Raw genomic sequence first — 16,774 nt, 5'->3', positions numbered from 1 at the left:
CAAATAAAGTTAATTATTTATAACAATTTTACATTTTTTCAGAAAATAAAAAGATGAAATTATAGTATCAAATTACAATTAACTTATAAGTCCTTTCATATACAAACTTGTAATGCACAGTCTTGTAATATAAATCATTTTATTAACAAAACAGTTACCCAGGTTCACTATAACTGAACCATATAAACAATTTACAACTACACTGATTTATAATGTAGCAGGAGTCAAAAATAGTTTCTCAATTCATCTCATTAAAAACAGTTAAAACTCAGAAAGGCATGTTTCAAGTTCAAGTCTCATCACACCAAAAACAGGAAATCTTCCTAATACGTTGTTGAAATACCCAATGTATTAACTCTCTCTGTATAGGCTTGGTGAAATCAACCAAGTGTGTCATCCAAAACTGATTTTTTTTATAGTATTAATGTTATAACTTATAACATGGGTAGAAATTTTACAAGCTTTCAGTAAGCATCAAGTCTTTTGTAGCCAAATACTCGGAATTTTTACTAAAGTATTTTCACAAAAAAAATTTATCTGTAAATATACAGAGTCATAGTATCGCCTGCTCCAAATGCAAAGTGATTTTCATGTTATGATTAAAAATACTTTTCTTCATCTCAAAAATCTCAAATTTCATTTGCATAATCTCTAAAACTTCCTAAACAAGTTTCAGATGTTTTTTCAGTAAAAAAATCTATTTTATCTATTATTTTCTCTGCTATAACTCTATATGAGTCAGTTTGAACAACCTCATAACTACCATAAACAGAAAACTGAAATAAATACTTACCTGGTTATTTTTATTTTGTTGTCAACTGTTGATGAAACAAACCCTAATTTTTTTAAACACTACTTGTACTCCTAAACTAAATTTATTTAATTAAATAATGCATCTAAGAATATATAATAACTCACAAAAAAAGCAGACAATATCCAAATAATATCATAACTTTATTGGCTTTCAAACTATGAAATAAGAGACATTAAAAATTCAGCTAAGCTGGAAGCAAAATAAACAATCATATGTACAGAAAACATTATATGATATATAATTTGACAGATTAAAATTTTGGCTTTCTATTGGTTATAAGTATTATAATATAAAGCATCAGAGAGAAATACTGGTAATATGTAAAATAGAGGATGTGGCATGGCAAAAGGAGTCTGATTATCTATTTTATAGCTCTTTAACCAAATAAGATTGAAAGATATAAAAATTATGCTTTGTCTGAGTGGTAACAATATTATAATGTGTAATTTATATTAGATCCTGTAGTTCTCAGAGAGATGGTAAACAGATTAAAAAGGAGAGCTAAAAAGCAAATGGGGTGAGATTGAGGATTTCTTGAATACTTCCTTTTAAAATTAAGAATTTAAAACTTATATTAAAATTTGATTTATTAACTATGCTTATAGGCCAAATTTATTTATATACCTTGATAAATAACAAAGATTTGTGTATTTTTAACAAATATTTTGTATAAGTAGTCAGATGGACAGATTGTTAAGCTGTACATGATTTTAACATGAATCATCCAGTCTTCTTTTTTAGTATATCTGTTCAGTGAACAAGGTTATTTATCAATAGGTGATCTGACATGATCATCTAAGTAACTATAACTGGAAAAGCTTCACATTGTCATAACTAAAACAAAATGGGTAAAATACCATATGATGAAATTCCAGTTTATGTCATTTGTGCCAGTTTTCAAGACTGTGGATATATGATAGAAAAAGTAAACAGCTCAAGAAATATATATATAGCTGAAATTCTTTTATACATGGTGATAAGCCTTTAGACTAATGTATCAATTTTTATACATAGTGACATGGAAAAATTGTGTAATGTATTTTAGATCATTGTAGACTGCAAAGACAAAATCTGATGCTACAAGACAAGTTAGTGGGAGTTAACCCTGATATGTTCTCTGTTTTATTAGTAAAAGTGTTAATACTCATACCAGTTGTCCTGAGATACATAGCACTGATATGGTTCTTAGCTTATATATTGTTGGATGATTCTCAACAACTAATAAAAAAAGTTTGTAATTTTAACAGCCTCACTTAGAAATACAAGAGTCAAAAAAATATTTCATGGCTAAATATATGCTGAGCTGACTTTACTTATAGCTTTTTAACTTCACTGAAACAATCCACAAGTAAGGGAATGTAAATCTGTAATTCAAACAAGGGCATAACTGTAAATATACAAAACACTACAAATCTTACATTAGGTGAATCCTAGTACTGGCCAGAAAAAAACTTAGAGTTACCTCCAATGTGCTTGCCTGTAGATTCTGAAATATCTGCTCTGGTGTCAATCTGTAAAGAGATTGCAAGAATGCAGATAACACAAACTCTGAGGTGGCACAGTATGTATACAATGTGGACCAAAAATGATATGCTAAAGGCAAACATGTGTAAACCGAAACCATATAATACCACTAAGTTATTGTAGGTTACGGAGTTATGGCACTCACATTTTAAAGGCGTGATACATGACCCTGAAATACAAGTGAACATGCTAAAACAAATCTTGATTTTTAAGGTAGAGCTTTAAAATGATTGTTTTTTTACATTTAAATTTTTTAATCATAATACTTCAATTTTCTAAACTACTTCTTTAAATACACTAATGAAAACTTAAATATTCCAACAATCTTATGCATATTAAGGAATGCTAACTGTTTGTTTACTATATGGCATAATCTTTCATTCAATTATCTTAATAGTATTAACCACAAAAACTTTATTACTTTTTCATTTTATTTTTATTCTTTTGTTGCTAGCCAACAATGTAAGTCCATATTCACAAAATAAATATTACAGTAGCATTAAACACAGTACAAGAAAAAATATGCAAGTCCCAACTTCTCTGGATGAAGCATTTGTAATTTAAGATTATATAGCTAAAGAAAGCTGTGCTTACTCATTTAACCTCAGTGTAGAATGAAAGAATGACAAATAACACAATGGCAATAATAACTCTTTACATCTAGTACCTTTTTTTTTTTTTTTTTATGAAGGTACATGACAACATTAAGTTCTCTAGAATTCTGTCTGATCTTCCCTCTAAAATCACTTATAAAATGATAAATGAAACATTTGTATGTAGAATTTTAAAGCAGAAATTTAACATTTGCTTTTAATCCTAATTCAGACTTTAGTTGCTCAAATACAAATTTCACTTGGAGAACAGAAATGTTTACACTTCTTAATTGCAAAGATAAAACTTGCATATGAAACATAGCAGCAAACCTGTTTTCTCTTTAGATGTCTGTTGCTTATTTATAGCTTATATAGTTTGGTAAGAATGAATTTTTCAACTTAGTTGTAATAAAAACTGATATTTGTTCAACTGTTCAGCTTAGTTTTCAATTTTCAAATTATAAATCTAACAAAGCCACAAATATGTGCATTTGTATTTGTGTTATTCGTTTACAATATGCATTATAATTGTTTAAACTTTTAACTTGAAATTATGTATGGAGTCTTAAAGTGAACTTCTCCAAAGCATGAGTTTAACAAGGGCTCTGTTTGAAACTGTATGTAGTGTGTATAAGAACTACAGAGATAACATTTACACATATGATACAATGAGATAGTTACTATCTATGATATTTCTGTGCAAACATTTCTTTCAATAAAGTGAGTTATTGTAGTGTACGACATCATTAAGCTTGTGTTTGTATTTGCTGCTATTCAAAAATGTGTAGGTTTATTTTAAGTAATAAAGCTTTGCCAATATCAGAATTATTGAAACACTGAATACAAAATTATGGATATAACAAAAGAACATGGAAAAAATGCAAATTAATATAGTTTAAATCTGCAAAATGTAAATCAATGTGTAAAATCTGGCTTTTAGGGCTACAGTTACATACGTATTTTTTAACATCAGGGTATACAGCGATGTTAAGTAGTAGTTTTTGACTCATTGTAAACTGTAAGCTTTTCAAGAAATAAAATTTTGGTTAAAAATGTTTAATGATTACAATTGTTTACTTGTTAAGTGTCTGTGCTTAATGTTTAAAATGTTTATGAGCTACAAACTTGTATCAATATAAATGCCAAAAATAGAAATATACTGCTTCAAATCTAGAAAGAGTTTAAGGATGTTAAACATTTTTTTATCATTTCAGATACAAAGAATTTATACTAAAAGTTAGAGCACTATGAAAAAACTTTAATGATAAAATTTTTCTGTAGATTACCGATTTTAAAATTCAAAATAACCATTGCAGAGGTTACATATCACTTTTTACAAGTTACTTTATCATTGCAATTCACAGCATAATTTTATTATTTTCTCATGTTTACTGAGTTGCAAGTAAATAAGTTTATTTTTCTAATGTTTTAGGCCTCTAAACCTACACTAGGCACTTTCAATTTTAAGAAAAACCAAATCATGTCTTCAATACATTGTTTTATTTACACTTAAGACCACCAGTCATTGGAAAACTTAAAAAAACTTAATGCCTAAACGTTTTACCTGTATCCTGATGTTTCTATGTTACTAATAATTAGTAGTATTAAAATCTATGTGTCCAGAAGTTTCATACGCTAATGGTTTTGCATATATCTTGAGATTGTGACATAACAATCTTCTACTTAGATCATAGAATTTTAATACACTTATGTTCTCCTTGTATACTGAGTTTGTTTTTTATATATATACATACCAAAATTTTACTTCTTCCTTATGTTATTGATATGCTGAGATTTTACTAACACTTTGAGGTTCTTGATATGCTAATTTTTTACTTACATACCAAGGTTTTTGATAAACTAATGCTTCATTTCTGTCTTGAAATTAACATTCTAATGTTTTACTTTAATGTGTCCTGAGGTTTCTGATATATTACTTTTTTACATGTGCTTTGAGGTTCTTTATATATTACTGGTATACTTGAAGTTCTTGACATGTCACTGTCTTGTGGGTAATGTGAGGTTCTTCATATATTACTGTTTTCCATGTACCTTGAGGTTCTTTATATATTACTGTTTTACATGAACCTTGAGGTTCTTGACATATTACTGTTTTGCATGTAGCTTGAGGTTCTTGATATATTACCATTTCACATGTACTTTGAGGTTCTTGATATAAAACTGTTTTGCATGCACTTTAAGGTTCTTAATATATTACTGTTTTACATGCACTTTGAAGTTCTTGATATATCACTTTTACATGTACTTTGAATTTCTTCATATATCATGGTTTTGCATGTAACTTCTGCTTCTTGATATACTACTGTTTTGCATGTACTTCCAGGTTCTCGATATATTACTGTTTAGCACATACTTTCAGATTCTTAATATATTACTGTTTTACATGAACCTTGATGTACTTGATAAGTTACTGTTTTACATGTACCTTGAGGTTCTTTATATATTATTCTTTTCCATGTACCTTGAGGTTCTTGATAAGCTACTGTTTTACATGTACTTTGAGGTTCTTGGTATTTTACTGTTTTGCATGTACCTTGAGGTGTTTTAAATATTAGTTTTCCATGCATCTTGAAGTTCTTTATATATTACTGTTTTACATGAGCCTTGAGGTTCTTGATATATTACTGTTTTGCATGTACTTTGAGGTTCTTGATATATTACTCTTTTACATGTACTTTGAAGTTCTTCATATATCATGGTTTTACGTGTAACTTCTGCTTCTTGATATATATTACTGTTTTTGCATGTACCTTCTGCTTCTTGATATATAACTGTTTTGCATGTACCTTCTGCTTCTTGATATATTACTGTTTTGCATGTACCTTCTGCTTCTTGATATATTACTGTTTTGCATGTACCTTCTGCTTCTTGATATATTACTGTTTTGCATGTACCTTCTGCTTCTTGATATATTACTGTTTTGCATGTACCTTCTGCTTCATGATATATTAGTTTTGCATGTACCTTCTGCTTCATGATATATTACTGTTTTGCATGTACCTTCTGCTTCATGATATATTACTGTTTTGCATGTACCTTCTGCTTCTTGATATAATACTGTTTTGCATATACCTTCTGCTTCTTGATATATAACTGTTTTGCATATACCTTCTGCTTCTTGATATATAACTGTTTTGCATATACCTTCTGCTTCTTGATATATAACTGTTTTGCATGTACCTTCTGCTTCATGATATATTACTGTTTTGCATGTACCTTCTGCTTCTTGATATATTACTGTTTTGCATGTACCTTCTGCTTCTTGATATATAACTGTTTTGCATGTATCTTCTGCTTCTTGATATATAACTGTTTTGCATGTACCTTCTGCTTCTTGATATATAACTGTTTTGCATGTACCTTCTGCTTCTTGATATATAACTGTTTTGCATGTACCTTCTGCTTCATGATATATTACTGTTTTGCATGTACCTTCTGCTTCTTGATATATTACTGTTTTGCATGTACCTTCTGCTTCTTGATATATAACTGTTTTGCATGTACCTTCTGCTTCTTGATATATAACTGTTTTGCATGTACCTTCTGCTTCTTGATATATTGCTGTTTTGCAAGTACTTTCATGTTTTTGGTATATTACTGTTTTCCATGTACTTTCATGTTCTTGGTATATTACTGTTTTCCATGTACCTTGAAGTTCTTGATATGTTATTGTTTTGCATGTACCTTGAGGTACTTGATAAGTTACTGTTTTGCATGTACTTTGAGGTTCTTGGTATATTGCTGTTTTACATGTACTTTGAGGTTCTTGGTATATTACTGTTTTACATGTACTTAAGATTTGTGATATATTACTCTTTTATATATACTTTGAGGTTCTTGATATATTACAATTTTACATGTACTTTGAGGTTCTTGATATATTACAATTTTACATGTACTTTGAGGTTCTTGATATGTTACAATTTTACATGTACTTTGAGGTTCTTGATATATTACAATTTTACATGTGCTTTGAGGTTCTTGATATATTACAATTTTACATGTACTTTGAGGTACTTGATATATTACTATTTTACATGTACTTTGAGGTTCTTGATATATTACTGTTTTACATGTACTTTGATGTTCTTGATATATTTTACATGTATCTTGAGTTTTTTTATGTGTTAGCTTTACAAACAGTTTCACATTTTTCATATATTTTGTTTTACATATACATTTAGAGTCTTGAAATATAACTGTTTTACTTCTACTTATTGATATAGTAGTGTTTTCCTCATGTGATGAAGTTTGGATAAACTGATGATTTACTCGTGTCCCGAGATTTTTGATACACTATTTACAGAATTCTTACATTTGTTCCCAGAATAGAACTGGAAGTTCTTCTAAAGTTTTTTCCTGCTGAGTTGATCCTCTGATCTCTTGTTCAATGTACACATCTGTCAAAACTCGCATGTAAGCCCACAGATCATCTTCCCAAGTACTACAGACCGGTAAAAGGTTCTTTAAGTTACCACTCAGAGCTGCATACATTCCACGTTCGTAAACTGGTAATCGAACCTAAAATTTAGCAAGTAATATCTTTAATCTCTATTTGAAAATAAAATATGAATGATAAAATCTTGAAATAAATTTCAGTATTAAACTTCATAATCATTTCTGACTTCAGGATATGTTTTGGTATTTCTTCATACAACTCACTTGATGCAAACTCTTTAAACATAAATTTCAAAGAGCAATTTAAAAAGTATATTTGTATATTAAGTTATTCAGTGTTAACAGGATCACCGTGGAACAAATAACATCTACCAGCCCCACCACCTCCAAAAACGTTTAAATGGCAAACTAAGGAATTTAAAACTTACTCAATATATAATTTTTTTAAAGAGATAAGGGAAAAATTAAATTAGTGATCCTAAATTTCTGTGTTAAAAAATTTTCTGTCATTTGATTCTTAATTAAGGTCTGCCACACATTAATAGTGGTTTTACATTTTCTATACAACAATATTAACCAAACACGAGAAGAACTGCATACATTTCCTCATTTATAGAAAATATATGCTTCAATAACCTCAAAATTTCACTGGTATCACAGATGACATACAGATGTATGATATTTATCCAGTCCTCAAACTGCAGTGATATTATAGTAATAGATATCACATAAATGTATTAATATTTACCAATTTACTTTTTCATTAAAAATTTGAAAAAATTTAAACTTTTAAACCTAAAACTGAAAAATGAAACTGATGCACATTGTTAAAATAAATCAAAACTGAATTGCCGTTGTTTAAATTTACAACATCTTAAAACTTATCTGCTTGTTGTGTTTATATTATACTGGGGAGAAAATTGTACAACATTTCGTCTATTATTTATGATGTTATTTTTCTCATATTTGTATTGTGTTTATACTTCTATTGCATAACAAGTACTTGCACATTATTAATAACAAACTGCAAATAAATAGAATTCTGAAATAAATATTTTCAAAACTGACCACATGTGCAATGTTTTAATACCCCTAAGTCAATCTTTAAGAGAATTCTGAATGTTCATTTTATTCATACTTTGGTGTATGTTCATAAAATTCATTTAATTTCAAAAACAGGTCTCTGAAAATAGAGTAAAATCCAAAATTTTGCTGTTGTTTTTTTTGAGTCAACCATTAAGGAAACACATTAAAAAAATTGTTATCCTCAAATGCTAATACAATAAATATGTAAAATAAATTTATTGAACAGCATCCAAGGATATAAATGTGAAAAAAAATTGTTATCCCTAGACAACAAAATTAATAATAATAACCTGTTATCCTTTGTCAATATAAAATAAATATATTAAACTGTTATCCTCAGATTCTAAACAATACATAGTTCAAAACCTTCAAAATGAATATGTAAGCAACAACAAAAAGATGAATGTATAACTACTTATTTGTTTTATTTTAAGGTTATTTATGAGAAACTATCATACATCTTCAGCAGCCTTCCAACATACAGCTTTCCATACATCCCGACTGTTAAGATTTCCTTCAAGTGGTTGTATTTGAACTCCATCACGAATCATCTTTCCATAGTTTGGATCATGCTGTAGCCGCCAGCCATCTAATGCAGCAGCTAGCCACACATATCCACAATTTTTAGCTAGTTGCTGAGCCTACAAATAATACATGAATAATTAATAACCTGTTCACATTCTTCTCCTAATGCAAATACATGAGCAGTGGTTCTTCCAATTAAAAGTTTTAACTGTTTACAAGTTATGCATGTGTAAACAAAAGACAACATGTACAATTTCCATACAATTATCTAGAACACACTGTATCCTAATTTATTTTTTTTTCACTGTAATAAAGCACACATGAACAATGAGCATTATAAATATGCACACTTGGAATTTTACAGTTGAAAACATATACTTCTTTATTTTAGAACCAATACTGAGTTCTTACATGTAGGTTAAATAAAAACACGATTTTACAACAAAATATTTATGCAGAAAATTGCAGAATATTTGAAGCCTTAAAAAAATAAACAGGGTATAGAATTTTTTTAAATTTATATATGAAGAAGGAAATGCAGTCCACCAACAAAAATGCAAGCTTACCATATCCAACTGACCAGCTCGAACATGTGCAAACATACATTTCAAAAGCCTGTCTTCATCTTCCTGTTACAAATATACATATTTATACATTTACATAAATACCAACAACACCAAGCAAGAATTCAATTTTGGAAAAAATGCAGTTTTGAAACATTTTTTTATTTGTAAATTTAAAAAATTATTTCATCTGACAAATTCTACATACAAATTATCAAAAATTGAACTATTATTCAACTATACAGAGCACTGCAGGTTTACTCATCCAATTATTTGATGTCTTATGCATATTTCAGCATTTTGACTTGTTTCTTCCACCAAATTTTTAATTTTTAAGCAGTGCTACATTCAATGAAGCCACAAACTTAAATTTACCTTAATGTTGTGGTGATAACATTAACATCTGGATTTAAAGCTGTGTCATTTGGCAAGATATCACATGGATTTTAATGTGTCACAGAGAACATGCCCAAAGTTACTTCACATAACTTACAAGGAGTTTGGATTCTATACCTTGGTCTCATATTATCAGTGTTACTGCTTCCATCTTCCTTCCTCAATTTCCATACAGTTCTCACTTAAACACTGCCTCAAAATGTTGTACAGTGTATCCTTCACTAACCAAAATTCTGAATTCCAAAAATTGTCATTTGCCATTTCTGTCCTGTAAGTCATGCATCCACCTTCACTCTACTGCCAATAGCATAAATGACTTTTTATAGATCCCAGACATTGTGGCACTGCCTGGTTGGTTGGATGATAGCCAATCATTATATAATAATTATATAATTATAATATAATTATACTCTTGGATAATTCATTTTCATGCAACAGGATAGAGAGAAATGCTATAATATTTGCATTTTTATCCATTCTGTGGAGATTTCATACTTCTTTCCAATACTGGGAAGTGCTTTCACATTAAAGACAATCAAGCCATCAACCAAAGAAACAATGTTAAGTAAAAAGCCATGTCTACAGTACTATGCAAAAGTTTTAAGCCACACTTACATAGTTTGCTCAAAAACTCCTAATGGAGTTAATATGATTTTGAACAGTTTAAAAGTATATGCAATGAACATATGTAATAGTTTTAGTCTTACAGCTTTTGACTTCATTAACACAAAATGATACTTAAATGTAAAATTTCCTATATATTGTAAAATACTGGTCACTTTAGTCTTATATTCATAACAGTTAAACATGAAATGTCTAGAATTTCAATAGACAGTTAACTTAGAATTTGGTTTCAATATAGCCAAGTTATAGTGAGTATGATAATGCTCATAAAATGTCATATGCAATCCAAGAAATTACTAAGAAATACAGAAAAACTGCTTCAATACTATAAATGAAATGTTAACCCAAAACACTCACTAAATGAAATAAGCAGTACAAGAAAATACCTTAACAGAAAAATCTAGTAAAATATTTGAACAAGAACCAGTATTCTACTAGTTCAGAAGTACATGTTCATTTTTCCACTGTATGAAGTTTCTTAGCAAAAAGCGATTTAAACAAACAAGTGATTGTCAAAAACCTTTCCTACATAAAAGCAATAAGGCAAAGAGATTAAAATTGGTCAAACATAAAGAATGATCTCAAGAGCAATAGAAACAAATGGGAATCAAAGGATATAAAATTAACTAATATATCACATTCAGTTTTCAGAAAGATAAACATTACATGACAGGTTAATTTTATAACATAATAATAATCCTCAAAATATAACCAATGAAATCAAACTGCTAAAATAAAAGTGGAATGTTAGACATTCTGGAGTGGCGTATACAAATTCCAAATCTCAAAATGCTTGAAATAGCATGGAAGTATTTGGATAACGAAAAGAATAAATAGCAATCAGCCTCTGAAGATGATCTTCACTGATTGGTTAAGATTTTATAGCACAAGGCAACTATGCTGTCTATACCAAATAATCAGTTTAAAAAATACAAATAAAATACAATACAGTGTAAAAAGAAAAGCTAAAAATAAACAGTGGCCAAAAATTAGGAAACAATCTAAATAGAAGTAAAAAAGCCAATAGTCTAAAAAAAAGTTAAAAATACAATCAAGTTGTCACATTTGCAATGGTGACACTCTCCATTATCCAATGACAGAAGTAAACCCTTAGGAAAAGCATGTCTAAATTGGTGTTGCCATTCACATTCATAATGACAACACAAAAGTTAAACATAAGAAACTGTGTGTGTCAAAAGAGGTCATACACTGACAGATTAGTCCTACAGAAAAAAAACGAGTTAAAAACTTTGCCTAACACATAGCCTAGCCAAGACAACTTTCTCTCATTGACTCTTACAGATACTAGCTGACAAAACAACAAGAGCTTATTGTGAAGTTGCTCACCCCGAATCAACTGCCAACTAGCATAAAGCTATATTATGGTCACAGAACTATAGTTCTTACACAGGACAGGCACAGCAGACAAACTTAGCTGCAATATCAACATGATCATTTCCTAGGATACCAATATGGGAAGGTATCCAGAGAAACTGGAAAGAAAAGGATGACAGAGAAAACTAATCCAGCCATTTCTGAATGTCTAAGAGAACTAAGTGAAAACTTATACAAAGTGATTTCAAGGATGGAAGAGAGATAAGAGAGGCTATTTGAATAGTACAGTTAGTGTGCTGCTTAACTTCTATGTGGTTCAGTGCAACAGATATAGTATACAACTCACCAGTAAGTAGAAAAAATATAGAGGGAGATCCTGCAAGCAACAACTAAGGCTCAGTAAGCCATGGCAAAGCCCATGGTGTTGACTGATTTCAAACAATCGGTAAAAATGGGAACAGAAGAATGACTCAAAAAAATGTTTGGAAGACAAAAGATGGTACACTTGCCACTTCCAATTGGGAATATCCATCTTCCTTCCTCAGATAACTCAAACAAAGGTCATAAGTAGAGAAGATAATGAACTATGGCAGGATATCATGATGATCAGACTCAGCAGCATCACACAATAATAGACCAATTCAGCCAGCTGTACCTGAATAATTAGACCAAGAGGAAGAATGGCATACAATCTATTCCAAAAGACCACAGCCCACTGATGAAGGAAGGTAGAATGCTGTGATAAAGATTAAATCTGAGCAGCATGTAGCAAAGAAATTTGCAAATGTCAGAGGTAAAGAGGAAACTCGTGGGACTCAATATATGGATTCTGGAATAAAGTGTGGAAAGCTTTTGTGCAAAGATGAAGCCCCAGATGACGTACACAGACTAACATCTTTAAAGCAGAGGTCCTGGCAGAACTATCAACCAGCTTGGAACATGTGAGAGCACAACAGATCTTCAGCATAGAACAATGATCCACTCCCCAAGAGATGAAAAAAGAGAACATGGAGGATGTTCAATGTCACTGTGCACTTGACAAGAAACTGCCATATGTGAGGAATAAAAATCAAACAAAAACCCCATTTATTTTTTTTGAGGAACCAAGGGGGAAAACACCACAAAGACAAAGCTCAGGATCAGGGTGTAAATCCTGTTGGTGGAAAATGTGAATGCAAATAATTACAGATAAAAAGAAGTTGAAACCCTCTGCTGAGGCACAATGCAATAAGTGAGAGTAACTGAAGCTGCCACTCAAGAAACCTCACATTTGACAACTGACAAAAAATGTGGAAGTTTCTGAGATAAAGGATGTCATGTTCTTATAAAACTGACAAATACTGAAAAGTTTGGCACCCAAGACATCTGTCTTTAACCTGAAGATGATCTAAGAAGATTAAAACATTGTTCTGTACTTTATTTTAATTAGTGTTAATACTCATACAACCCATCTTTAGAATACACTGTTACTGCATAACAATTTAATAGAGTACTGCATTTAATTTTTACAAATTTGATCTTAAATGAGTATTTATTGAAAATTCAATATACCTAGCATTTGTCTAAATATGCTGTTTGTGTACATTAGGCCTATCATCATTTATTTTCTTTAAAAGTAGTCATTCTCTCCAACTTAACTCAAAATGTATTGTTTGACTTATTTTTACAATATGGTTGATTATATTTCATGCTTTACAATTATTGATTAATCGTAGGCTTCATGTTTCCAAAGATAATTTTTAACCTCTTTTCAACAACACTTGGATGACCCCATGTGTTATTATATCAAAAATGACAAAAAGACGTTTCCTGAATTGAAACTACAGCACTTCCTAAACTATGTTTGAAAATACCTTTAACTCTCACTACAGGTTCAGTTCCAGGAACTGACTTCATAATGATTTTGTGCTTGTTATAGTTTTTTATGCTATAAATTTTAATATTGTAAACATATCTTTATGAAATTTTGCAAATTACTGGTAAAGGTACAAGACTTTTGTATGCAAAATACCAGTTTTTGTATTAAGTTTAGAATTTTTGAACAATGTTTTTCTTGTGCATTTTTTTCTTTTCAAATGTTGATTATCCAACACACAAAGTAATTTGATTGAGATTAAGAATACTTTTATGCATCATAAAATTGTCAAATTTCACATCCATAATCTTCATAATCTCCAGATAATTATCAAATTTAGTTTTAGAAAAACTTTATTTTATATATTATTTTCACTATTGAATCTTTGTATGTGGTTAGTCACATGTGGAGGATTAAAATAAAATATTTTTTCAAAGTTTTATATATGCTGGGCATAATAACAAAAAATCATAAATTACTGTATCAACACCACAGAATTGCACTACAATTTATCAAGCTTAGTAACTGAGCCCTATTTGGGTCCATAAAAGTACGAAATTTTGAGCTCACTAATGTCTTACCTTATGGCTTAAAATCTAAATAAAAAGAAAGTTTTCTGTGAAAATACTTTTTAGATGGGTTACTTTGGTTGATTCAACAAATATATTAATATCTCACAAAACAGAAAAGATAGGTTCATATCTTACATCCTATCTTGTCAACACTGATAATTTGGGTATCTCATTCATAAGACATTATAGGATTTTTATTTGGACATTACAAACATCTAATTTTTGCCAGTGTTACCACATCACATAAAATAAATCAATATTTAGATGTGACTTTTTAATATTTATTTTTGAATTAAGTAACTAACTGATGCATAATAACATTTGAATTATAATTGACAATGATACCAAACTCAGTAACATATTAAAAAAAATAGTAGCTCAATCAAATTTTGAAAGAATATTCAAAAGTGATAACATGGCCTTTGACCCATGACTATAGGAAGACTTATGTCAATAGTTAATTTACAAATAACAATCAGTTGCAGGGTGTCACAAATGTGCAATAAGTAAATTTTAAAATTTCATATTTTTTAATTGTATGAGCATAAAATATGTAAATTGCATTTATGAAACATATATTGAAGATTAATTACGCATGTAATTACCATTCATGCAGGAAGTTAACCCATTGATAATATGATTTCATTCATAAAAAGGCTGTGGTAAGTGACTTAGAAGGACCTCAAACTTTAAGCAAGTTTTAAATAATGTTACCACCCTGTTTTTCAATATTTGCTGATATAAAGTTCTGAAAATTCTTTTTCACTCCTACAAGGTTTGCATACGTTTATTTCACTGGATCCTTCCATCTGTAAAGTACCTACAAATAAGTGCTATTCAATGCAGGAACTGCAGTAGTTCCAAGCTCAATTCACGGTTTATTTACATTACTTTACACAAGTACCAAATCACTTTTTTTTCTCTTTCACTTTTGATTTATTTGATATTCTAAATTTTCATTTTAGCAAAATAATTAGCACAAACAAAAGTAACTTACATTTTACTCATCAATAATTTTAACATGCTCAAATTGTGAAACAGTTTTTGGTGTGTTTTGGAAACAGAACATTGTTGTGATTTCTTCATTCATAACAATATTTCTGTGCAAACTCTCATGTAAATTTATTCCTCTCTTTCAACGGAATGATTAAAAGAACTTGAAAGTAAGTTTCCATGTACATATATGTTGCATTTAAGTCTGAAATTCTTTTTCAATTTCAAATAACTTTTAATTCCTGTTTGATTTTAAATTTCATCTAAAACTTTGATATGCATTTTTGATTGTATATATTACATGATATCTGATATTTACTCTTAAAAATTAACCAGAAATGAAATTTTTACAAACAATGTCAATATACAGTATTGTGTCTTTTCTTTTTTCTTCCTTTCTTCGTATACTAACCCGATCAAGATCATGTAATGAAGAATGTTGACGTATTGGAGCATCTGGATCCATCTCGTCAATTAACCTGATGGCCGAGGGATCTGTTATCCTTTTCTGTTTGTTAAGTAAAGTTTCAAGTGTGTTTTCCCTGTTTAATAAAACACAAACAAATGTAACAATTAAATACTAAGTAATGTCATTCAACATATTAACGGAAATGGATTTTTCACCCTGAAAGTAAATTTTAGTTAAACTAAATAATATACATTTTTTGTCTTTAAATGAAAAATGGATCTGTACTTTTCTATCTATGTTAATAACCATTCAAAAACACTTTAGTTAGAATATTCAAAACGAAAATTAAAAAAACACCATAAAAGTTGAAAAACAAAAATGTAGTACTGCATTACAAGCTTCTCAAGAAAAGCCTTTTTATCTTCACATAGTTATTTAACTACATGTGAGAGTTAATTCGTTAACACAATATATAATGTACAAGGACTCTAATAACTTTTACCAAACTGAAACATGAAAATACAGAGAAACTAATGTGAATTAATTAGTATTACTAAAACCATGTGGCAAGCAGCTAAATATATACACACACACACACACAGACGTGTATATAGTCAAATAAATCTTACCAAGCTACGCCACTTTCAGAAAAGAACTTTACTTTGTTGTGGTGTTTATCTTCAAAATCTTCAGCATGATTCTGTTCCAGCCAGTCAACAACAAGCTGGTATGCACAATAATGACATTGTTACACAAAATTTATTTAAAAAAAAACATTAAAAGAACTAAAACAACAAAAATAGATAAAATGCTTTCTACAATCTTACTAAATAGATTTATTTTTATTTATAAAAGACAGTTTAAGATGTCTGTATGTTAATATATATATATATATGTTCTAAATCTCCTTTGAAATGTTACTGTTAATTATTTTTTTATCATTCAGATGATGAATAAAATGCTCTCATAAACTATGAAAGTTTTATTTTTGTTTAGAAACACTAAATAATAATGTACTTTTAAAAGATTAATTGGAATAGAGTTTATATCTTATTAATAAAAAAAT

The 16,774-nt window shown here is 29.3% G+C and overlaps 1 protein-coding gene across 10 annotated transcripts in view; it reads right to left on the bottom strand.

The window, feature by feature from the left end:
* Nup107 (nuclear pore complex protein Nup107) overlaps positions 1 to 16,774 on the bottom strand; it is a 100,283-nt gene that overhangs the window by 35,918 nt on the left and 47,591 nt on the right. For all 10 annotated transcript variants that reach the window (XR_013031701.1, XM_076515399.1, XM_076515409.1 and 7 more), the window contains 6 exons: positions 16,338 to 16,432; positions 15,712 to 15,841; positions 9,528 to 9,590; positions 8,895 to 9,077; positions 7,268 to 7,473; positions 2,277 to 2,325 (listed from right to left, as the gene is read on the bottom strand). Coding sequence is in view for 9 of the 10 variants with exons in the window: in XM_076515399.1 (XP_076371514.1) it covers positions 2,277 to 2,325; positions 7,268 to 7,473; positions 8,895 to 9,077; positions 9,528 to 9,590; positions 15,712 to 15,841; positions 16,338 to 16,432 (726 nt within the window). In the remaining variant the exon portion in view is untranslated. The remainder of the gene's footprint in view (positions 1 to 2,276; positions 2,326 to 7,267; positions 7,474 to 8,894; positions 9,078 to 9,527; positions 9,591 to 15,711; positions 15,842 to 16,337; positions 16,433 to 16,774) is intronic.

This window comes from Tachypleus tridentatus, chromosome 1 (assembly GCF_004210375.1).
Source record: "Tachypleus tridentatus isolate NWPU-2018 chromosome 1, ASM421037v1, whole genome shotgun sequence".
Classification (NCBI taxonomy): Eukaryota; Metazoa; Arthropoda; class Merostomata; order Xiphosura; family Limulidae; genus Tachypleus; species Tachypleus tridentatus.
This window is presented reverse-complemented; position numbering and strand designations above follow the sequence as displayed.